The 24,538-nt window shown below is 36.9% G+C and overlaps 2 protein-coding genes across 2 annotated transcripts; one reads left to right on the top strand and one right to left on the bottom strand.

The window, feature by feature from the left end:
* The first annotated feature begins 2,300 nt into the window (after positions 1-2,300).
* Uro (Urate oxidase) lies at positions 2,301-5,966 on the top strand. Its single transcript, XM_028308884.1, has 5 exons — positions 2,301-2,414; positions 2,647-3,170; positions 3,258-3,381; positions 3,561-3,747; positions 5,173-5,966. The coding sequence occupies exons 1-5, from the start codon at positions 2,392-2,394 to the stop codon at positions 5,344-5,346; spliced, it is 1,032 nt and encodes a 343-aa protein (XP_028164685.1). The 5' UTR covers positions 2,301-2,391; the 3' UTR covers positions 5,347-5,966.
* Positions 5,967-6,363: 397 nt separating this feature from the next.
* LOC114355853 (uncharacterized) lies at positions 6,364-24,202 on the bottom strand. The gene is made up of 6 exons (XM_028308883.1): positions 23,999-24,202; positions 23,436-23,545; positions 10,866-11,016; positions 9,722-9,913; positions 8,588-8,788; positions 6,364-6,501 (listed from the first exon to the last, which is right to left on the bottom strand). Exons 1-6 carry the CDS (start codon positions 24,044-24,046, stop codon positions 6,445-6,447), a joined length of 759 nt encoding a protein of 252 aa, XP_028164684.1. The 5' UTR covers positions 24,047-24,202; the 3' UTR covers positions 6,364-6,444.
* Positions 24,203-24,538: the final 336 nt, after the last annotated feature.

The raw sequence follows: 24,538 nt of genomic DNA, 5'->3' as shown, positions 1-24,538 counted from the left end.
TTAACGTACTTTACTTGAGACAAGGCCGAGAAAGATGTTCCAACAAAATTAATTACATGTACCTAATTAATCAATTAATCATAGAGCTCTATGACAAGAAGAGGAAAATATTTGAGGAAGTAACGTAAAAAATAATCTTCTGAAACATTCAATCTGAAAAAGCGAAGATCAAAATAAAACAATAAATAACCGGATATGTTTGAGTTACGGCCTAACGCGTGCTTTCTAGAGTAGTAAACAAGGAAAAACAGCCATAAGTTATTATTGTACGCCTCTATCACAGAATAATGCTATACTTAGAAAGTTAGGTAGGTAGTTGACTACTTAAAAACGTAAAAGTAGTTAACTCATTGCCGAAAATGCTTTCCATGAATGTGATTCACTGACTGAAAAATAAAGAATAAATTATCAACGAAGATTTGTTACATAAACATACTCGTAGTTACTTATGTAATCTCTGAAAGTTATTTCATCTTTTTGCGACCATGTACTTTCGGCCACACGGACAGCATTATCAGTCGTGTGTCATTGGTCACTGTACACTAACATACAGCAAAACAGTTGTTGTTAGGCACTGATAGAGATGCGATGACCATGTGAACAGTCGGTTGCAGGAGGCGCAGGTTGCCGACAATCGAATTTAGAGTTACGCCCGATAACCCCTCACCCTGTTTGTCTCGTGTGGCTACGTCACCATACTGTGGACGTGACATATTATGATTTGTAGAAATCACGTGTATTTTATCATTGGCTGTTCAATAATTTAGTATGACAATACATGATGAAAATCATTCACATATTTTATGTTAATTAACCTACTCATTTTATCAACAAGCGCTCTACCAACGTTAGAGACTTAAAACGCTAAAGTTAAGAAAAAGTGCTGCAGCTGCTGTTGATCATTCTATGCTTTCCAGCGTCCAAAAATATAAATAAGCAAAGCGTGGCTAAGTAACCACAAGTTGTCTTATCATCAGCAGCATCAATGTATAAAAATCAAGCAAGAATAAAAAGTAAAAGATATTTCATAAAATTGTTTGTTTAATGTGGTCACAGCAAGGGCCAGCCCGGGTAATTCCAAGCCACGTCAGTCTGGCGAAGATACCTATTGATGAATACAATGGTTCTACTCTTGACCAAAGTTCTAAAAGTTAAACACTCTGAAAAAAGTTACTTTACAATAGCTGAAAGTTTTTGCGATTTTGTGAAAAATATTATTGGCAGGTAGTTGCTAATTGCTCATAAGATAGGCCCCCTTAATTTAATTTATTGTCCGTGGTGCATAATCTTTTCTTAAAGGTTTTAAACCTTTGTTTGTCACCTGTCATCCGCTTTGCAATGGAGGGAAGTCGAACCTTAATTTCGAACTCCTCCTATGTTCTTCTGATTAATTTCGTTGCGGGTCCAATGACAGTTTAACTTTCCCCCGGGACAAACTACTTGACCTTCATTGGTTGGGTTTTTGTGGCGGTCAAGCTGTAGATCCTGGCTACACAGGAGTTGCAATGGTGGGAACGAGAGGTGGGAATAGTCCCGTAGCTGAAAGCTTGTCAGCGCATGCTCTCAACACAGGTAAGAACGATGGTGCATCATGAAGTTTGGGTCATCGTGGCTTTGGCAGCTACCCTAAAAAGATTGTCTGGCAAGGGGTTGGAACGGTCAAAACTATCTAACTGGTGAAAAAGCATCACACAAGTACATGGATCTCTCTAAAGCAAATAATTAGCGAAGAATATACGAAAGGCATCTGTAATTCAATTGCAATTTAATTGCAATGTCTGTTTACTTACCTACACTAATGAATCATTGATTACAAATAAAGTCTTGCTCAATTATTAAACCAAATATGAAATGGAATAACGGAATTAGGATCAATGATTCAGAGGGTAAAAGGGAGAGATGCTGAGATAAAGAGAAAATGTATTGTGTATTTTTATCTAAAAAAATCGGATGAAGCGTTTGCCAGTAAAGTTTTTGAGATAAAAAAATGCGTGATTAATTTATATTCTTCATACCTTTGTAAAGTTAAAAATATAGTATCCACCATCCTCACAACTTCGGGGTTAAAATTAGTAGGTGTAAAGTACAATACTTTGATGAAAATGCATTATTCACGGAGCAGCCCAATTAAGTTTACATAACACTACGAACTTACGTCAAATAATAGGATAAATCTTGGCATGTTTTGCAAATGTAGTAGACTAGATATTGGTTATCTATTTGATATCTGGTCGTCAGTGGGCGCGTGCTGACCCGATAAGGGGGTCAAAGTGTGCCCCTATAAGTAGCGCGGGCGCACCGCACCCGCCTTACTTAGTTTTGTGCGCTCATGTACCGGCGTTGTTTCTTGCATACGTTGAAAATAAAGTGATTAATTAAATTGTTACGAAGATGCCGTGGACCAGCACCAACAGGTTGGTTTTGCTAATGTTGAGCAAAAATTCACGTTCGGTTTTTCGCGGTTTTTACTTTACTTGCCTTTTTTCATTGACATTATTTATTTATTAAAATAAAACATACGTTTAAATGTTTGAAAGCGAAGCTAAAGTTTCAGTAAAAATAATTGTTAGGTATTAAATTAATAATGTTGAATTCCTATATTTTCCGATTTTAGTGCAAATAGTAAAATAATTTAAAACATTTCAGAATTTACGCGAAACCCTCAAACACGAGTACCGGCGAGGGCTCCGTGGCCGGCGCCATCGCTAACGGTGGCGGTAGCGGCACGCACGCCGCTCTCACCGCCGCTTCCGACACCGGCGGCCGCTTCGAGCTCAGCGACCATGGCTACGGCAAGAGCTCCGTCAAGCTCCTTCACGTTCACCGCGACAACGACTACCACTCCATCCGAGAGTTCGAGGTCTCCACCGAACTTAAACTCATCTCAGAAACCGCATACGTCCTCGGCGACAATAAAGAAGTCGTCGCCACCGACTCTCAGAAAAACACCATTTACCTCCTGGCCAAAAAGCACGGCATCAAAACGCCCGAGGAATTCGGCGCGGTCGTCGTGAACCATTTCCTCTACATGTACAAACAAGTGGTGGCGGCTAAGTGTAAAGTCGTCGAGTACCCCTGGGAGAGGCTGCAGGCCACGTTGCCTCACAACCACGCCTTCGTCTTCTCCCCTACTGCTACCAGATGGTGCGAAGTGTCCCAATCAAGACACGGTGAGTGACTGCTATTAAACAGTGCCAAATGGTTTTAAGTTTCAAGTTTTGAACTAGTGTTTTACTGGGTTCTGTTATGTTACACAGAGGCTGTGGCAGTGAAATCAGGTCTCAGTGGTCTCAGGGTCCTGAAGACTACTCAGTCCGCGTTCGTGGACTTTGTGCAGGATGAATACACAACTCTACCAGATGCTGCGGAAAGAATATTCAGGTAAGATAAATTTTACATTTACATTTGCAAGACTAGTTTGACAAGCGGTTAATTCTACAAAATAGTTTAGTACAAATAATATTATTTTTTACAATATACTACATTTAAATAGCTCTTGATTAGTCTAGTTATTACTAAATATCTATCAGACTTAATTAACATTAATATTTTTTCTATAGTACGGTTGTGGAGGCGGAGTGGACATATGACAGCATGCGGACGGCTAACTTCGACAACGCGTGGTTGACCGTCAAAGACGCCATCTTAGATAAATTCGCTGGACCCCCAGACGTGGGCATATACTCCCCGTCCGTTCAACACACCTTGTACCAGGCCGAGAAGGTCGTCTTAGAAAAAGTACCTGAGGTATGTAGAAGTTTATTTTTCAAGACCTTCCCGCGCTCTCGAAACCGATTTAAATCAGATGATTTCAAGTCTCAATTCGAATCAGTCCTAATCAAATGGAATATGGTTCAATGTTAGATGCAGGCAAAGATGGGATGAATGAATTTAAATCTAACTTAGTTCAAGTGGGTACATTTAAAACTGTCAAAATCTTCCGATTAAAGTTGGAAAAACCGGTTCTAACAACACTGACAATTTTATGGATCAATTAAAAATATTATTTATATTTATGTATGAAGGAGCAATAGTACAATGTGGTCATGTGACTCAGTTAATTGTTTCAGACAGTAATTAGGTATCGAGTGAGATATCGATTGAGTAAATAACACGATTTATTTGACGCGTCGACAGGCCGACGCGTGCGCCGATAACTAATTTTAAACAGGGCCAGTAAATTATTACTAGTATCAATAATTTGATTTATGGTCGTTATGTCTTCTAAGATAAATGGTTTAATTTTAACTTTGTTTATTAACAAATTAAAATTGTAAACATCGATGGATTGATTCTATCAAACTGTTAAGAAAAATATGTTACAAAAGCCATATAAATTATAAAATGTAATTAAAGAGCTTCATGCCATTATTGCAATGTAAATACAGTTAAAATGTGTTTTTCTGTAAAATTAAATATAATTTTCATGAACAAGAAATATTCTTATCTAAACTAAGTACTTCGTTTAAACTTTCACTGTTGGTGTTATTAATCCCGGAATATTATGAAGTCCGTTAAAAAATATATGATTAACTATTTTCGTGGTGAAAAAAAAATGCATGAGGCGACTGCGACAAATATGTAGGTATAACTACGTAAGATTTCATTTCACTATAAAGCCATGCACGAGTAAAACATTAAGTTATGTCATACCAATATTGATTGCAATTATATTAGCCTTGTGATATGGGCGTGATGTGACGCAATTGGAGGCTAAAGATTATCGTAAATAATATAATATCTTTTGAATTTAAACTATAATATACACGATAGATATTTGTTGTTTTTAGAATTAGGTTAATATCGTTGCTTGACCATAATAACAACTCGTAATAGCATAATTAATTGAGCCAAATAATGTGTCAAAACAAGTTTATTGGTCTGGTCAATGTTTAAGTTTAAGCTAAAAAACAAAATTAAAGATTAATTATTATTTATGTCGTAGGCATAAAGTTAAAGATAAGAAGTTATTTTAGGCGTCCAATTCTCTTCTTTAGCTGATTAGTTTGAGGTCAACTGACTAAAAGACTGTGTAAATTGTAATTCTAAAGTAGTAAAATATTTATGATGCTGTGCTCGTATAAGTCCGCCCTGCTATCGTAGGAAGCTATTTTTACATAGGCGAAATATCCAAGTATTCCGATAACTTATCCTATTTTTTTTTGTCCACAGATAACTTGGGTTAGAATGACAATGCCCAACAAGCACTACCTGAACATAGACCTGTCAAAATTCCCCGCCAATGTGACGAAAGGAGACCCCCGCCACCACATCTACCAGCCCATAGACAAACCGGCAGGCCTCATCTACGCACAACTACGTAGGCGACCAAAGAGTCACTTGTGACACCAATCTAGCTAATCGTTATTGTTCTAACTATAGTTTCTACTGTACAGTCAGTTAATAAAGTGATACGTATTATATTTGGGCTGATAAAGTGTTAAACAAGCTGTTAAAGTGTTAAACAGGCCAGTCAAAAGATAGCAATCGCTGTCATATTTTGTCTCGCAACCACTGTGACTAGGAGAGTTGATATGATGGTTTTTTCGCCACTAGACAGACGGATTAATTTTACTAGTTCTAAGACATTATCAAGTTCAAATTATTAGTAATACAAACTAGATGTAAGATTTGCATTGTATAATAAATAACTACGTAAGTATTTACAAATTTACATAATACCATGAATTACGATGTGACATTTTTACAGTTTGCTACGAGTTACGACTACTCAAGGCTATGAACGTCGTAGTCAAACGCTACGACATTTATTCGTAGCGCCAAACTCGTAGTCAGTGTAATTAAGTTCTGTTAAATACAAAAATACTTTGACTGGGTTATTTTTAAGCATTTCGATTGATATTAATATTACATTGATCTGTAATTGTAAATATTAAAGTTAAAGTCTCAGAATAACTATCAAAATGTACTTTTACGATAAGTCAACAAATAAATTGTGAAGTATTATTTGGTTTGATTATTTTGCTCTGCTCCTTCTGACGTAACCAACTCTTAAGTTGCAAAAGTATTTATTTATAAGTAGTTCAAGTGAATAAAAATATTTTAAAATATATTTATCACTTTCTTTCCTCGCATCTTCTTACACATTAACTGACCAATTAACTTGTACAGTACTTATACCAGACAAAATAAAATAATACACAGATTAATTTACTACAACAAGTAGTTAAATGATTGTGTTATTAAACTAGATTTAGAAAAATATGAAGAAATCCACAAGGTAAAATAATACTCTAAAACCGGTTTAAGTTTTGTGGACATTTATTTCTAATACAAAATCACAGTGTCGCTTACTTTCACTACGTTTAGAAACTTTACAATGTTTTTACGTATTATCTACTGGGGGCACACACATGGTAAAAAACAAACGAAAGTGACTGATTTAATGCTAACGATATTTGCTTAAAATAATAATTAATGAAGCTACAAGCGTTTGCTCCCAATAATCTTGTCGGCCAAGGCGTATAACTCTTCCACGGTCTGCAAAAACAAAAGAATATTTACTGAGGACTAAAATAACCAAATTATTTGATCGTACCACAACATTGCTAACAAAACAAAAGTCTTGTTTGGATATTCAAATTAAGAAATCAATCGCACACAAATTATTCCAGTCACGAACAACTAATTGACAATTTGTTTCGAGCACAACGATTACGGCACAACCCTTAACTTGGAATACGATTACGATATAATTGTTTTGGAAATAATGGATATATTTCAGGTGTTTTATTCCAGCTCAAATTCTGGAGCGTTTGACTTTAAGGGCACACCTACGTGTCCTACATTTGTCCGTAACCAGAATATCGACATAATATTAGGTAGCCTAGAAACAGTTGAAGATCCTAAAACATATTTCAGGCATCAGACAAGTCACCGCAAAACCATTGAACCAGTGAGATCTGGAAGTTTTGTGTTAATAATTTTCGTTTAGTTAGTCTAGAATCTGTACGAATGTACTCGACAAGTCAAAACATAATCACCTATTAGCCTGTGCAAGCAGTTAGTGCGATTAGAATCCAGTTGGTTGCCGGTTTTGTTCGGTTCTTCAAACAATATCACACATTAATCGGTACAGACACTTCTCATTAAACAATCAACACTCGTTTGGGATAAACCGATGTCCGGTTCAGTGACTTGAGTGTAAAATTCATGATTATATTAATCAGACCATTTCTGAGAAGATTCAAGTACACGGATATTTCTTTTACTTCATGATTAGGTGTAGGTACGATAAATTGACAACATGGTAATAAAATGTGAGTAAATATTAATAATAATNGTGATTCAATTTGTCTACTGGCAAATGTAGTTTTAGTGATGACTGGTTTGGCAACCCTGCATGTGCGTCTTTTTTCTAGTATACGAGGGTCGTAATATATGGATTTCGTAATATTATGTTACACATGCTCCAATTTATCTTTGCTGTGATACCTTGATCAACTGTTTTATCGCAAAAGTTATTAGTGGCACGAGTAGTTAAGTTAGTTATGGTTATGTTTAGACTTGTGAGAGTAACTTCCAAATATTATATTTCTATATTAAGGCTTAAAAACTAATTGAGATCGATTTATGAAGTTCTTTAAACAGTGTCTGGATTTAAGTCATCATTATTTAGGGTGTTAGGTAAATGAGTATATGAGCCGACACTAGCCCATGTTAACATGGTCATATAAATGGTATGGAGAAGTCAGAAAATTGATATTTTCATTTTAATTATTTTATTTTTCATACAAATCGGATTTTATAAAATTTATTTGTATGAAAATTAAAAAAATTAAAATGTTAATATCAAATTTCTGACTTCACCATACCATTTATATGCCCATGTTAACATGGGCTAGTGTCGGCTCATATACCCATTTACCTAACACCCTGTAGAGTCAAATCAAAATATTATTATTTATCTCGATTCCCAATGATAAATGAGTATTAAAACAGGGCAGAGTTTTGACAAATGACGATCGCAGGCAAGATTTTAAACTTTCGCATGATTTATAGAGTTGCGCATTTCAAAGGAAAATCTTTTGATATTTTTCGATTTGTCATAGTCATAACCTAATGAATATAAATGATGTGCTCATGTAATGAAGTAAACGTGAACCGGTGGACACGAGTAGCCGTTATCATAGTCCAGAGGGCGTTCGATGTTTGGTAACCCGCGGGTTAAACACAGCTGAACCTATCTGGCTCCAGCCGGTTTGCCACGAGCCCTGCTCGGTGTATGTAAACAAACGCTAGGTACTTCCAGAGCGAGTGCATTCACTAGAATCGATATCGATAGACATTTAAGTGCAGCTGTGACATCCTGTACTATGATTAACTTTATCTAAATAGTACCCAAGTTCTGGCAAAAGGAAGGTTCGTAGAATAAAAGGAATATTGTAAAATATAGACTACGGCATGTCAAGATAAACATCGAAGCAACTTATTTTGTTGTAATAGGGGGCTATTTTGCAACTAAAATGCTGTTTTTACTTTTGAAGAGACATATTTTGCGAACCATGAAACATCTTTATGGCCGTATTATAACTACGGATAATATAAATGTCTTCTCATAACTCACCGTAAGGCTTTTAAGTGTTTTGACGTCATTAGTCTCGTACTTGAGCAGCGCGAACTGCTCGTCTGTAAATCGCACTCCCTTCTCTATGTCTATTTGTTTCTGTTCCTCGATCTCTTCATTGCATTTTGCTAGAAGCTGGTCAGGGGTCAACAGTTCCGCTTCTTCTTGGACCACCTCGATTTCAGTTTCTTCGTCCATTGACTGTAGGAAAGAAAAGCGCGTTAAAATATACACTATTTACATAACAAGAATATTTTAAAGAAAATTTTCGAACCATTTCGATACGTAAACGAATTTATCGAGTTACTTTTTTACAGCAATGCAAGTAATACTTTAACTGCCAGAACTTTAGGAACTTGTAACTATGAGGTGATGAGAACGCTATTATTAACTGCATAGTCGATAATTATGTTGCTACGCTACTAACGGTAACTAGTAAAACAAACACGTCATATTTGCTTTATATTGATATTCTTAAAATTCGAGTAGGTAGGTATGTCTTTCAAAAGTTTTTTTTGTTACAATTATACAAATGTTGTTCAACAAGTCTAACCGCAACAGGTAGGTAAATATTTCAATTTTAGAATAGAGAGTTCAGCGAAACTTGCTTGAATAAATTATTTTTATGAAATTAACATTGAAAGTTAGTGCTTGTCCTACATAACAAAGCTTAGTTCAGAATAATTTAACTTGGCGAGTGACATTGCCAAGTAGAAGACAAAGAAAATAATAAAGAAGTTACTAAGTTTTGGCATTAAGTTTTAAAAACGAATCTGTTACTCCTTAGTACGGATAACAAAGACTGCGATTGTAGAGGTCATTCATCTTTCGGTAATAATAAATTTAGAGTAATAGTTTATGATATAAAAAGAATAATAATAAAAAATCTTTATCACATTTTGATAACCTAGTCATAATAGAGACAAGGCGCGTGGAGTGGAAGCCGCGTACTGGAAAACGCAGCGTGCGACGTCCACCCACAAGGTGGACAGACGACATCATAAAGGTAGCAGGAAGGCGCTGGATGCAGGCAGCTACCAACTGGGCAACATGGAAAGCATTGGGGGAGGCCTATGTTCAGCAGTGGACGTCCTATGGCTGAGATGATGATGATGATGATGATCAGAGACAAACCTGGTCAAATCGCTGGGACGCCTTCAGCTTTCTGTAGTAGGCATCGGCCCTCTTCTTTGAAGCTCTGGCGACTTCCCTGTTCACCATTCTCCAGAAGACGAAGACTGGGTGGTGGAACAGCTCGGGTGGACATTCCTTCAGGGGCGTCTTCCCGACTAGTATGAGCCTCTTCAACCTCTCCATCTCATCGAGCTGCCGAGAAAGAAAACAAAATCTTTTTAGTGACAAAACAAACACCATCCATAGGTTTAATCAATTCTAGAAGGAGTATTATACATTTTGTTTTGAAAGTATTAAGGCCCGTGTTCTGAATTGAGACTTTTGGCCTGAAAGCGTGCTCATCTTCTAATCAAGTATGAACTTTTCATTATAATTCATCCTTGAAAGAGAAGGACGAGGACGCTCAAGCTGTAACCGAGCTTATGTGAAGAATATGAGCATAATAATGTAAGTAAAGGTAAGTACCGTAATAAAGAACACTGGCCAAATATTGAAATTACATTTACGGCCAATTTTCATCAGGTACGTTTTTCTTATTGTTAACTACTTCGATAGCGAATATGAGTTTCCCAGTGTCGTCCAGGCACAACACAATCAACAAAACACAGCAACAATCGAACAGGTACCTTGTCTGCCGCCGCGCTGCTGGTAGGTACTCTGTAGGACGCCGCCGGCCGGTAGTTAGGGCTTCGCCCGGTGTCTTCGGTGGTTCACTTGAGTCACTAACTTCAAGCAAAGTACTGTGGAGGCCTCACACACAAAACATTTCCAAAAAGTCACCAAATTTCACATTTCCGTTGGAGCACACAATAAGCGTGGCACTCGCGGAGCCGGCCCAAACGCGAGAGGGCGAGCTGCATAGCTTTCGTTCGTTTTCCGTCGTGGACGCGGCGCGGCGCTACTGTAGTCGCGCGCGCTCGCCGTGTAAGTTTTGGCGGGGCGGAGTTGGCGGCAGATTTAAATAGGTCCCGCGCAATCGTACCGTGCTCATTGAAAGTATGTGTGCCTGAACACTTATGTTTCATATGGCGTCTTGGACGAATTTAAAACAAATAGTGAAGTTATTACAGAATTGAATAATATCACAAAAGTTGCTTTGTCTAGAGGGGCTGAACGCACAAAATTGAGTGATGGGAGTACTCACGACTCGACTGGAGATCCTCTTGTTGAGGTTCTCCTCGTTGACGGCGCGGATCCTCTCCTCGAGCTCGGTCATGTAGGACTTGTCAGTCAGCTTGACGAGGTTGGAGCCCATGTGCTTCTCCAGTCGGGCCCGCACATGCGGATGTGCGAAGCTGTGGGATGTAAAGGCAAATTGGTGTCACGAAAATAAATCGAATTTTCTTTGGTTTTCCCTAAACAAATGATAGTCCCAGAATCGTATTTTTTCAGGTGAATACTGTTCAAATGCTAAAGTTTATCATCTTCCAGACTAGTGCAATTATTTTGTGTGATTAATAGGGAAGATACAAATAAATTCATCAAACCTTTTCTAACATTGTACAACTGAAATCGACTATGACCTACCTCAATCTTTATGCATATTTCTTGTGAATATGGAAACCAAGCCAATTGTTTCAGTGGTTCGTGCAATCAACAAGGGTGCATGTAATCAACATTTATTAAATTACCTAGCCTCAAATCAAATACGTGTATAAATTGCGCTCTAACATTTTAGCTGCATTACGTGCTAATAAGGTGTTACTAACGCATCTTGCAGGTGTAATCAAGCTGTTACCAAGCAGCCAACTTACCCCCGACGCGGCGGAGTGCTGTTTGGGTTACTCGGTGCCGTTTTTGTATACCAAATGCCAATTCGACTCTGAAGTGGCGGAGCAAGAGCGGTCTAGCCGCGTCGCTGCCGTAAACTTTTAGCAGACTCTAGGTGGCTCGTGTCATAGTTGAGACCTTTATCGCGGCGTGCGATGGGCCTGGCACGGTATGGCACGACCCCCGTCGACACCACATGTACCAATTTACATGTAAAGTTCCATACACATGCGTCGGTGGGTCCACGCGTGTTTTTTGGCAGGGTGGAAATCGATTCGTTCAATTAATGCTTGTTCAATGTTCTCCAAAGGTCACATTTTGGTCACACTTTAATTATTGGTTTGGAATACTTTAACCCACCAAAAGTAGGGTAAATAAAACAATCTCTTAAATGAGACTCAGATACTTAGGCGTAGATAAGCATGAACAACTGGTAAATACAAAGTGTAAACGTTGTTTGTGTTTTGGACTAAGTAATCCAATTTGACATAATAACCTAATAAGTCTATTATTTAATCCAGTTAGATTATACAATCTATGTTTTGGTTGATAAAAAGTCAATCTTAAAAACAATTATTTTTTTCAATAATATTTAAAAAGTGACTCTTTACTTGACCTTTAGTGAGGACTATTGATCAATGTATTCTTTTTTTAAGAAAAACTGCAAAAAGAGAGTAGGTAAAGTGTAGTACACTTTTGTATACGTAAGTTGTATAAACCCCTTTATATGCCGTGACTGTTGAAAACGTTTCTGAATGCCATACATGGCACAGGAATGACAATCTCAAAAGTAACGCCCTTGCTGCATGAAGGTGCATTTTGTTTTGTATACATTCGCAAATAATGGGCCTTAATGTTGTTTTGATTGGTTGTTTTTATAGTTTGTTAATACAATCGTATGGTAATAAATATACACCAGTCAGCACGCACCCATTATCGTGGTGGGTGAGGATTGAAACACGTAGGGCGCCGCCCGTAAAAGCCAAACTTTATTGGTGCAGTCATAAGAAACTATAGACAGAGACCGAATTGTGGTGGTTAACATTTAAACAGCAACAATCTGACTCATTTATGACTTTAAGTTAATGGAACACAAAACTTAATACATTATTGCTTAGAACCGCAGTGGTATAAACCTTGTCTGGTATAATATGATCGTAACTACTGTACCTAACCTATTGTTATACCATTACGCACATTTGAATAATATTGTACTATCTACTAAGTGTTATGATATTCCAACGATGCCTAGTGCAGTAGCTTGACTTAAGTGGGTTGTTTTGGCATTCCAATTTATTATTTTATGTTTTTTTTCCTGTTATCTGTGTTTTCGTCAAAACAGGAACCGCCACAGTTCAGCAGATATAGTAAATTGACATTAAATTTTATTGATAAATTGAACTATTAGTGACATCACACACATGCATTTGCTCTCATTTGATAAGGAATCGCAATACATAATAGGTCAGATTGTTGGACTAAACAAACTTTCTACTATTACACTACCGTTTCATCCCGACATTATACTTAAATCATCGTTGAGAACAGAGTATCGCTATGGTAAAAGTCATTAAGTAAATAGGTACATATTATGGCACAATAAGTAGTTATGCAGACCCCCGAAGCCAGTTAAAATGTAGAGAAAAGGATTGTTTCCCAACTTTTATTGCAACACCTATCTTTTTCTATCCAAAATCTATCTACCTATTTGAAATAGAATAATATTAGTTAGATGGACAAAGCAGGAAATAATAATGTTTATAAATTGTGTGTGTCTAGTAGCTTAAAAGCTCTGGCAAGAGTTGCTAAGCTACGAGCTTTTTAGCGTGTTTTGTTTCGGCACGCATCAACATTCGCTATACAGGGTGTAAGCTGATCGTACATTTCCTGAAAAATGTTTCCTGAATAAATGAACATGAAAGGAGAGACAGAAAACGAGTAGGTTATCTTTGAAGAAGAGCTTTTACACACCGTTTTAACTCACATCATCAATATTACTGAAGCACTTAAGCTAAATATTACTAAACTTACTAGCTTGTGCTCTTGTTACGATTAAAGAAGGGGTAAGTACCTAAACAAAATTGTAGAAAGAAACATATTTTCTTAATAATATTCATCATCATCATCATTTCAGTCATAGGACGTCCACTGCTGAACATAGGCCGCCCTTAATAATATTACATTTCGGAAATAGCAAGCGTATATTACATACATTTCACACATACATACAATGTATAGACCATGACCCAGCTTATAGTTTAATCGCTTCTATACTTTATCTTTGTTTTATTATACAAAAATATCTTCTGCTGTATCATTGTTTTAATAAAACCATAAAATGGGTTGTTTAAATTTGTTGTCCCGACATTGACCCCGCGTGAAACATTTGCGTACTTGCATGATAGATACTTAGAAATTGAAACAATTTTTGTAATAAAAACATTGTTTTTTTGTCGTTAATCAATTTATATTGTCACCCCCATTGCGGTTGCATTTTATCCAGGGCCACACTGTATTTTTAACAGACTTAAAAATAAGGGGTCCCTAGGGTCTCAATTCGAGTGTAAGTTTTTTTCTGCCTGCATATTCTGATTTTTAAAATGAAGGTAATTATCATCTTCAGAATCATTTCGTAAACACTGCGCGCGACTCTCTTTATCTTCATCATCATCATCTCAGCCACAGGAAGTCCACCTCTTTAACTTACCAGAGACAAAAGTAGTATTTGGCCTACACTCCCCAAGTCCCCACGTTCACCAAATGGGTGAGGGAGAACTGATGTTCGGTACCTACAATTTTTTCCCTGTTACGCAGTAGCGGCGTAAGGGGGGGGCGGTGGGGGCGGTCCGCCCCGGGTGCCAAGCATCAGGGGGTGACACAAGTCGCGCAGATTAGTACTCGCATCTGCATGGCAAGTCTGCGGTCTTATGTCATGATACGGGNGTGCCTTATGACGGGGGGGGGGTTGGTGATCCGCCCCGGGTACCAACCCGTGCTACGCCGCCACTGCTGTTACGACGTACCTACAAGGGAAGAATCCATTTTACTCTGCCTCGGTTTAATTCAGAAGAAACATAATATTTACTGTTGAAAGTTTTCACTTCTTTTCCTAAAGCGCTTGCTTGAGTCTATGTAGGTCTAAACAACACAACTATAGCGGGATGATTAATTAATGTGGATGCTGGAGGTTATGACGTCACTTGTGCTGGGGAATCACACTTACCTATATTTTGTTCACGTTATCTGCAATGAATGTTCTTCGAATAGTATAGAAAGGCAGTTCTTTACCTACAAACTACATATGTGCAGTTTAATATACCTACATACTTACTTACTTGGAACTGAGTTTACGTTTAATTTCGGTTCCATCTGGTAAGAGATGAAATCTAAGATGGAGCAGAATGAATAAGTATTGGATCCTATTTGTAACATAATAAGTAGTCGTGTTAAACTCGCAAACTAAAACATTTTTCTTCTTTGCGTTCTTTTTCGATCACTCGATTAAGCAACCAAAGATCTTCACTCATTATCTGTAACTGAATTTCAATCACTCTTGTTGAAAAAAATCATTTAAATATATTTTTTATTTGAAAAAATAACATATTATTCAATTATATTGTTCCAATGGGTTATCACTATCTGTGACTATCAGCTATACCTACCTACTTTTGCAATGAGACGAAAAATTAAGATTTACCACATTTTTCTGGAATATTTCATTTGTACAGTAGTCGTCAGCACATCAGACTATTATTTTTGTTGCAAAATCACATCTATGTACAGTTACATAAGGTATGAGGTGACAGTGTTAAGTGTGTTACCTATCGTACCTATACCTACGGTTATATCATTACATTGAAACTATTTTTGGTTTCGGGTCAAGATAGTTTAATAAATAATTTTGTTAAGGTTATCAAACTTGCTGGTGGGCGAAAAAATATTTCTGATGAAAGAGATGGTCCATATTTTGACGAATATAGACTTTATTGCAAAGAATTATCATTACATAACGTAATGATAACTTGAAGCAAGGCTAGACTTATACAGCGCTAACCGACACAATGCCAAATCGATAATACTAGAATTTTCAAGTTTTTTCAAATCATTTCCAATTTTTATCATTATGTAATTATTGTAATTTAAACAGCCCATGATAAGTAGGTATGCAACGACGCTCTAAAACTAATCTCAAACATAGGTTATCAGATTTTTGGTTTAGTTTCATTATTTGGGATTAATTTCCAGACAATATTTTGGTTAATACTGAGACGTGTACAAGTGCTTAAGGGAGAGTCCGCTAATTTGGACCAGTTTTTTTCAATCCCATTTTACACATAGTTTTCTTCTGTTTTTGCTAATGTCCATGGTATATGATAAAAGATACATTATTCAACTTACTATTTCATAAGTATTAATTAACATGATTGTTGTATATTTTGCACAAATCAACAAAGTACGAGTTCAGAGCTTCGGTCCAATTTAGCCAACCGGTTCGATAATTTGTACCACAGAGTTACTAAATTGGATTTCAATAAATTTCAAGCCTATAAAAAAACTATGGCAAAATATTATACGATATATTCTTAACAAATTAGGAAACGAAAAGGAACAGAAATTAATAACATAGACAATTGATATTGTTTTACACGTTATCACGATTTTGAGTACAAGTTTTGTAATTCCAATTATCGTAACGCACACTTGTACCTAATCTACTTTTCCAGTCTTTTGCTTTCATTTATTGTTAGTCAAACATAACTACGCTATTATAACTTCAAAATATGATTTACTAAAAAAAATTTCAAAATCCTTTGGTAAAGTTCCATACAACTTGATGTGGTACAATTTAGCCGACTAGGTGATAGTGCTTTTAAAAAATCGGTAAAAAATATAGCTTATAAATACCGAAAAATGTTTCAAATAATTGTAATCCACACTAATTTACGCTTCTAAATAATATATTAGAAACACCCAGTGATTAAATTTAACAAAATTACAAACTAAACATGTATTGTCAAAAGTTACTTGAAAACAATGAAAAAATACTTTTCAAAATAAAACACACGTGTTTGTTGTCACGGCAAAAACCACATGGCCGATATTAATTGATTTTAGTTGTGTATCGCTGAGTGTTGCAATTACAGACATTCAATAAATACTTTACGAAATATGAGGGTGGTACAATTTACCCGGCGGTACAATATACCGAACTCTCCCCTATTAAAAGCCTATTTGCAAAAGTAAATGAGTCTTATGAGTTTTTGATCTTGCTTATTATATGGAATATTGCTCTTAGACTACGAGCTATACCTAACGTTTATCCAAATAGGAATACTTATGTCTTTCAACTGTAGCATTTATTTTGCTACTAAACATTACGAATGATATTTTGTAGCCCTCTGGCGTGCAATTGCATCTGCTGTGTGTTAAATCCAGCTTGTATTTTACGTAATAAAACCGTTAACATGAAAGCTCTAGATATCAAAGATATTGATGTAACAGGCCGGCTGCGCACGCGACGCGTAAACAATGGACGTATAGTTCGCGCCAATTGAAACTAACAAATAAGTAGAAAATATTGTCTGCGTATACTTACTAATATTGTTGCTGTACATTGTTATAGTAGCTGAAGACTGAAATACTGGTTAGAATGGAAAAAAATGTGTTGGGTAGTCCATTATGCAGAACATAACGCTACGTGTATGGCCAGTAGGAGCGGAGGATGAATGAAAAATGGCGCTTAAGCGGGAAAAAATATTCAAACCATTTTCACGAGTACGAAGTCGCAATCCCAGCTAGTACTTACTTAGTATGATAAAATTCGACTCTACCAGAGATGTAAACGTCTCAAAACCGAGAACCTTACTTTGCAAGCAAAGATTGGTTACTCAAATTACAATAAGACACATAGAAAGCTCGATGTCAACGTTATTCGGTTTTATTTTTTAGAAAATTACAGTTTTTATTGATGAGGACTATAGTTTACACGATAAGTGTTTATTCAAGATCCGAATTGCGTGTGACGAAACACTTTACTGCCAGATGCGTCAGTGTATAATTCGAATAGATTTGATATAATCAAAGGCAAATAAGTACCTTCAACATACTATAATTCCAGTGAACGTGTAGCTGAATCATATTGGTAATAGGTACCAGTGTTCGCTTATCTTGAAATACTTAGTATGAGTAAAATAGTCGAAGCGATGAACTCATCTTTCTCGTTATGCTTTAATTATTACCTATATTGCTTAAGTGAGGTTCAACTGATAGGAAGTAGGCACAGGTTTATAAATTTTTGTCTCGCACTGTTATGAATTTTCATCATGTCCTTTTGACTTCTACGAATGATGACTTTTCTTTAATAAAACGAAATGTGGTAAAGGGTGAAAATCTGCTTCGCAAGTCACAAAATCTCTTTTTCGTGTACTCATGCAATAGCAAACAGATACTTCGAGCGATGTACAAAACGTTAAACATGTCAGCGATAAAACTAAGTGCTTCTATTTTTTACGCTACTAAAACTCTTTAAAATACTAGTCTAGTTTTCAACAATGATTATCATTGAATGATATAATTCCTCTGCCTACATTCCTGCACGAACATTTTGATTCTAAAAGCACTAGTAAAACTTTCATGCGAACTGATAAAAAGCCTAAACTATGCCAATGGTATGCCATACTAAAAACGTTAAGCCTTAGCATTGTTTTGTTGCCGCATTCACGAAATATATCGTATGCACATTTATCACTCGTAATAATGTGTCCTTTTTTCAGGCACTTCTCGAGTGGAATGGTTGTGCAAAGATTTATTTGTTTGTCGTACGCGCCTCTGAAATCGTGATATTCCCGGAATATAAAAAGTAGAGCTGGAATTATGTGTTAACTTTCTATTAGGTACTTTCACGGATTGAAACACATCTTTAAAACTCTAGTGTCATTAAAACATTCGTAACTTTAAAAAAAATAATTGATCTTTGTCTCCGTGGCGACGAATTAGAAGAATGATATTATATTATGATGTTTACAGACTGAAAAACAATAGTTTCATGACGTTTTATGATGCGTAATTGTTATGTTCAGGAATGAATGACGTCGCCCTGATGACCTATTCACCTACGAAAGCCTCAGATCGGACGTCAGTAGTGCAAACTATAAAACAATTATAACGACATACGAGTAAATGGTTTGTGTAACTCGTTGGCGGGAGCTGTAAAATTGGGTCTCGAAATTCGACCAGAAATAAATTTAAGAGTCTCTAGTAGTCTAATAATAGATATAAGTTCGTCATATTCCGAGAGGTGCCGTCATTTCGGAGAGCGCTCGACAGTGGCGCTCGCGCATCGACAGCGCAATAAAGCGGAGTAGCCTTGATACGAGAATACAGATGATTTTCATCTATCGTCGGCTCTTTGAAAAAGTTTACGTTAGTGAGCATTACAATGCTTAACTAAATCATAAATAATTATGTTCAATTCATTGCTGCTATATAGCCAGAAATGATTATCAACAAAAATTTATTAGCAGTCCACATTCAAAATCATATTTTATTGCCAGTTTTTTTTCAAAAAGCTGAATAAATAACTGTGTTACAAAAGCTCGATTGGGTATTTTAGTATCTAAAGTTCATTTGTATTGTGTCATGAATGATACCTGTATGTTTCATGCATGTATTTTATGTCCAGAAACACGACTGCAGTTCGGTATACGATCGTTTTGCATGCAAGTGAAATGAAACCATTCTACCTTTATTCGGTGGCGGTGATAAAGAAAAATGCACGGCAAAAGGCTTTGAACCGTTGTGTTACAGTTCAAATGTTAAACATAACATTTACATACGGTTATTTAACCTGACCTGTTGGGTTTGTTGAATAAGTTTGTTGTTATTATATCATTTTTATCTGAACATTGTTTTATGTAGTTAAAGTGACTCCAAAAAGTCCAGAACTTCGTCATCTTTCCAAGTATCTATTCAGATTGAATATCTTTTGGAATATTTTTTTTATCTCTTCCTTTTGCATGTTTTTATATCTTTTTCTTTTATATTGCGTGGGTTAAATTAGAGTTATTCTCAGTCCCATCTGGCAATAGATTACCCAATGATAGCACTACTTATATTCTTCAATGGATGTTTTTTTGCAAAGCGCTATTACCCAGTCTTATCATAAGTTCTACTTCTCTACTTTGCCATTAAAAAGTTAATCTTCAACCTTAGAGTGTATTAAGAGTGTGTTTCGTGTTTGGGACGAATTCATATATCTCAAAGGTCGTAGACCTCACGCGTGTACTTAAGAAAAGTAGAGTAATAGTACAGACGATATCAAGTTGCCGTGCCGCGATATCAAGAGCAAACCACACTAGTTATATAGGTACCTACGGCTGTTAAACTTTATTGAATCGTTCGAATGCTGATTGAGACGCGCTTTGTAATACGGGCCTAATATTGTAAGCAACTCTTTCAATTTGGTTCGAAACAGACAATAACCACCATGAGTTGCTAAAATGATGTTTCAGCTATAAAGTGCTTAATTCTTTATTATCTTTGTGGTTAAATCTTTATTGAAATATTCATAGCTTTTTTGTAAATCTACCACAATACATTTATGTATTTATCTTTGAAAGAAAAAGCAATCTATGCGTCATTTTAATCATTTTTCTTTCTACTTATTAACCAAACCCAGAACTTCTTTTTCTATTATCTATACTTATGTGGACATTTATTGAATTTCTGCTAGTCTAGTCAAATCTAAACCAGATGGCGTGGTTAGATAACTGGTTTTCTTGTTGCATAAATGATGAGAACAATGATTATGTAAACAATTACATTTGATTTGAAATACATTTAAGATGAAGGAAAAAACAACAACACCCTGAAAGGTTTCTAAGTGAAGCATGTTGAAACGCTGTCACGCGTTTCGTAAGCTACATTAGTTGAGAATCAGTTATCAGTACCTCTAGTAGGAAAAACTTTCGAGTTCGTTTCGTTGCGTATTCAAAGTGTCATCGAAAAATTTTGTATGAAAAATTAAACAGCGCCCCCTAGGGCGGCTATAATATAGGGGGCGCTGTTTAATTTTTCATACAAAATTTTTCGATGATACTTTGAATACGCAACGAAACGAACTCGAAAGTTTTTCGTACTAGAGGTACAGGAGTGATAACGTGTTAATGTTCTCGCGAAAATATTTATTTGTAGCCGAAATCTCGCACACAAGAATGACGTAAATTAACTTGCCGAATATCTTTCAGTGATAACAATAAGCACTTTGAACTGCAATGAAAGCTGTAAACAAAAAGTAAATTCGTAAAGTACAGGAAGCATGCATGAGACGCGTGATGATGTGACATGCTAAAATAATTGGTTGTTTTCGTAAAAACTGTCTCTACGTTACGGCTGAATATTTTAATTAGGAAAATTCGGTGTGTTTGTGCGAGTTCGTCGTAATTAAAATTAAAAATATGACCAACTTGGTCAATATTTTATAACATCTCACCAAAACATTCTCAGCGTTTGATTTTTAAAAATCGCGCTCATAAATAGCGCCGACTGCTAAATAAATTCTGAACCGTAAAACTTTATTTCACTCAGCTAATGCATTTTTAAGAAGAAGGATGTTCGGTTTGGCCGACATTATCCCGATGCCAGTGCGCTAATGAAATTCTGTCACGGGCGGAGATGACTCATATCGTGAGCAATGTTCACTGAGCAACTCCCAAATAAACTTGATTGAACGCCTCACGATTACTTTTGCAATCGGGCGACAACATTCCTTTTAACTTTCATGAGTTTGAGTCGGAAAAGTTAAGATGAAAAATGTTCTTTAGAAAGTAACGGCAAATAAAATGCGTATATCTATAACAAGCTGTAAGTGCACATACAGATGCTGCAAATGGACCGGCACCTGATCGTAGACGCTCTCCGGGCCGGGACCTCAACATCGTTTGGGTAATCGTCGGCATCTCCGGCGGATTTGCGACGGCCGCGGTCTGCGAGCAGCTCGATGGTGGTCCAGAAGGAGCCTTCAGAGGCGCTGGAGGGTGTGCGGAGCATGCTGCACTCCTGGTGGCCCGCGGTGCAAGTGGCCCGGCGCGCGGCGGAAGGTGCAATGACTGCCGCCGCCATGTCCTCGCACCGCCTCACCCCCGACTCACACCTCGTGTGAGCACGCGATCATTAATCTGCCCCGACACCATTCACGGATAATTTCTTTCGCATTCAGTGAATCACATCCAAGTGCCGACACTTGGAAAGCTCGATTAGTTCTTTTAATTGAACTTAACTGCTCCGAAAGCAATTTGCCGAACTATTATTCTGTCGATATCGGACTTGATTGAGGTGGGTAATGGATCCCGAAGCGATGAGTTTTGTGCGCCGTGCTGCACGCACGGTGTGTGTCTTCTGTAGGCTCGTCAACAAATATGCACCAATTAGAGGTGCACCGCCGGGGTCGGGCGCTCACCTGTCGCGGTGACCCGGATGGCGCCAACGTCGCCGGTCGCGACCGGGTCAGCCGGATACTTTTGCCAGGACGGCCTTCGCAACTACCTAAGTAATTACGTTGAAATTGTAACTTACAAACTATTTCAGCTTCCTTTTTGTCTAGAGACCTTCATTAAACTGGGTCATGATAACCAATGCTTATTTGTGACTTGGTGTATGTGGCACATTCAATATTTGTTTTGATTCGTGTGATAGGTTCAAGTAATAGCACTATAAAAAGACGTTTGGCTTCTGGGTAATGTAATGTCTGTCATTTCATACGTCCAGAATAAAGACGTTACGTCCGGAATGGGCGGTGGTCACGAAAGTGCGCACGTGCTTAGTACGAGTTGTTTACATTTCAAGATTCCGGACTGACAAAAACAATTGATAAAAGATTGTATCAGTGTTATGACGTCACAAAGGTTATCATCATGGTGACGGATACCATGTTGAGGAATTTTATTGGTAACTAGCTGCTTTCTTTGTGACTCCGTTCGCGTTAAATTTTAAGGATGAGTTGCACCGCCTAAAGTTAGGTGGTACAGTAACTTTAAACGATAACTGGTGTTTTTTGTATGGAGTTTGACAGATTTTGACGTTTGTTACAGTCAAAGTAAGATGGTGCAACCCACCCAAAGTGACTTTTGGTTACTAATTTATAGACCTTGGCAGTTGTGTGACTGAACTGTACGTAACTGAATAAAATATGTAGCTTGTAAACAATCGATACTTTTATCCTATGCTTTCCTTTTAATGGTAAATAACAGTTAATGTTCTCACTCTGAGTAGGTCAAAGTTTTCCCATTAAGCCCTCGTGGAGAAAATTAGGTTCGTAAAACTCTGTAGTTAGACTTAATGGTGTTTTTAGTTAAATGATACGATTTAAGTGCCTGTAAAACATTCGTTGCGTGCTCTATCACATACATGTCTAATGTTGGATGTTTACTCGTTCTTTATCGTAATATGACAAGGTTAATTTTTTTTGTTGTCAAGTAACATCACGTGTTTTTAGATGACGTGTTATTTAAATAATTAAATACCTATATTATTTATTTAGCTTAGCGACAAAACATGGATGAAGTTTAACAATATTTTTTTGAAATTGTAAACAGTACTGGTAGGCTGGTAGGGCAAAAAAGAATGAGACATGTATAGGCTCCTTAAGAGCATTTGATGATTTGCAAGTACCTACTAATTTAATTAGTCTAAAAAAAAAGAGAATTTTGATTTTTGATTTTGGCTATTTTTGATTAATATACATACCTCCACAAAATTACAGCTCCCTAGTGCACACAGTTTCCAAGCAAAACCTCGGACAGACAGACAGACAGACATATCGAAACTATAAGGGTTCCTTGTCAGTACTACGGAACCCTAAAAAGGTGTGATTACTTGCTCAGTGAGCAATCTTTTTGTGGAAGGCCGAAGCTTCAGACAAAGTTTCATGAATATGAAGCAAGCTTACGCATATTGTATGATCTTGGCCTGCCACCAACGCGGCAGGTTGGGCAGCTGGAACCGCTTCATCTTCTTGCGCCCCATCTCACCTTCGCCCGTCTCATCCTCGCCTTCCACCTTCAAACATCGACAGCTTATAAGACTACACATTTTCGTTGGAAATTGGATCCTATTAAAACTGTATAAGGCGCCACAGTGTCTAGCTTGATGTGCTTCTGTAGTGAGACTAATGAGGCTATAAGTTTTTTGTGATTAGTTACATTTATTATTTGTCTACCTTAAATAAATTAAAATATGGGTGCAACAGGTCAAATGCCTGCAGAAGCTGCTGGTTCTTCACGCTTGCTAATGTAGAGTTCACGTGTAGTTTGAGTGGGTATACTTCTGCAGAGCTTATGAAGGGGCATGCTAGGGATCTGTGGTACCGAAGACCTGTGTTTCAGGTGTGATAATCAAATTGAGAACACTGTCTCGAATATTGGTATGGACAGCAATGGAGAGAGCAGCATAGAGCAGAATCTTTGGGATAATCATTGATGGTAATAATGTGGTTAATAAATGAAATCTTACGTTAAGTTTGACCCTTTTGTCTTTATCATCTTGCTTGTTGTCACCCATTTTTGCGACTAAAAAGCTTTGGAAATCACTAAATCACTGGAAATTTTGAGACTATGGCTCAAGACGATAAATTTTATACCATGTGTCTGTCCGAATAAGCGGTATTTACTAAAATTTTGATACCCAAATGCTAAGGTAGGCTATTATAACTCATAAATTTTGTGGCCATGAATGTCAACTGTCAACAGTGGCGTTAGCCATAGAGGAAAGAGTCAATTTCAAACTAGAGTTTGTTGCCGTGAGGTCGTTATAACTAAGTTTAATTTATGATCGAGAGATCGCATGACTATTTTATAAAATACAGGGTGTCCCAAAAACAATGGATAACCCTGTAACCATCGATAGGCCTCGCCATGGTCTCCCTAACGTCCAATTTTGACCCCAGTAAAAATATCACCATTTTCAAGATTTTTAAGTTGTTGTGAATTTTTTAAAAATTGCCACCTGCGATTACTTTTTCTCATGCCATTTCTACAAATGAGGATACTTTTC

The sequence above is a fragment of the Ostrinia furnacalis genome, unplaced genomic scaffold (genome assembly GCF_004193835.3).
Source record: "Ostrinia furnacalis isolate ACB-3 unplaced genomic scaffold, ASM419383v2 OfSCF2566, whole genome shotgun sequence".
NCBI classification, from domain to species: Eukaryota; Metazoa; Arthropoda; class Insecta; order Lepidoptera; family Crambidae; genus Ostrinia; species Ostrinia furnacalis.
The sequence above is the reverse complement of the archived record's forward strand: the minus strand, read 5'-3'. Positions and strand labels throughout refer to the sequence as shown.

Bases quoted from the DNA above. Each gene is read 5' to 3' on its own strand.
- Uro (XM_028308884.1), top strand. From the start codon at position 2,392: ATGCCGTGGACCAGCACCAACAG. The intron at 3,382-3,560 runs GTAAGATAAATT...TTTTTTCTATAG, and splicing joins GCTGCGGAAAGAATATTCAG to TACGGTTGTGGAGGCGGAGT. The intron at 3,748-5,172 runs GTATGTAGAAGT...TTTTGTCCACAG, and splicing joins TCTTAGAAAAAGTACCTGAG to ATAACTTGGGTTAGAATGAC.
- LOC114355853 (XM_028308883.1), bottom strand. From the start codon at position 24,046: ATGGGTGACAACAAGCAAGATGATAAAGACAAAAGGGTCAAACTTAAC. The intron at 23,546-23,998 runs GTAAGATTTCAT...CGATGTTTGAAG, and splicing joins ACAAAAGGGTCAAACTTAAC to GTGGAAGGCGAGGATGAGAC. The intron at 9,914-10,865 runs GTGAGTACTCCC...CTTTCTCGGCAG, and splicing joins AGAGGATCTCCAGTCGAGTC to CTCGATGAGATGGAGAGGTT.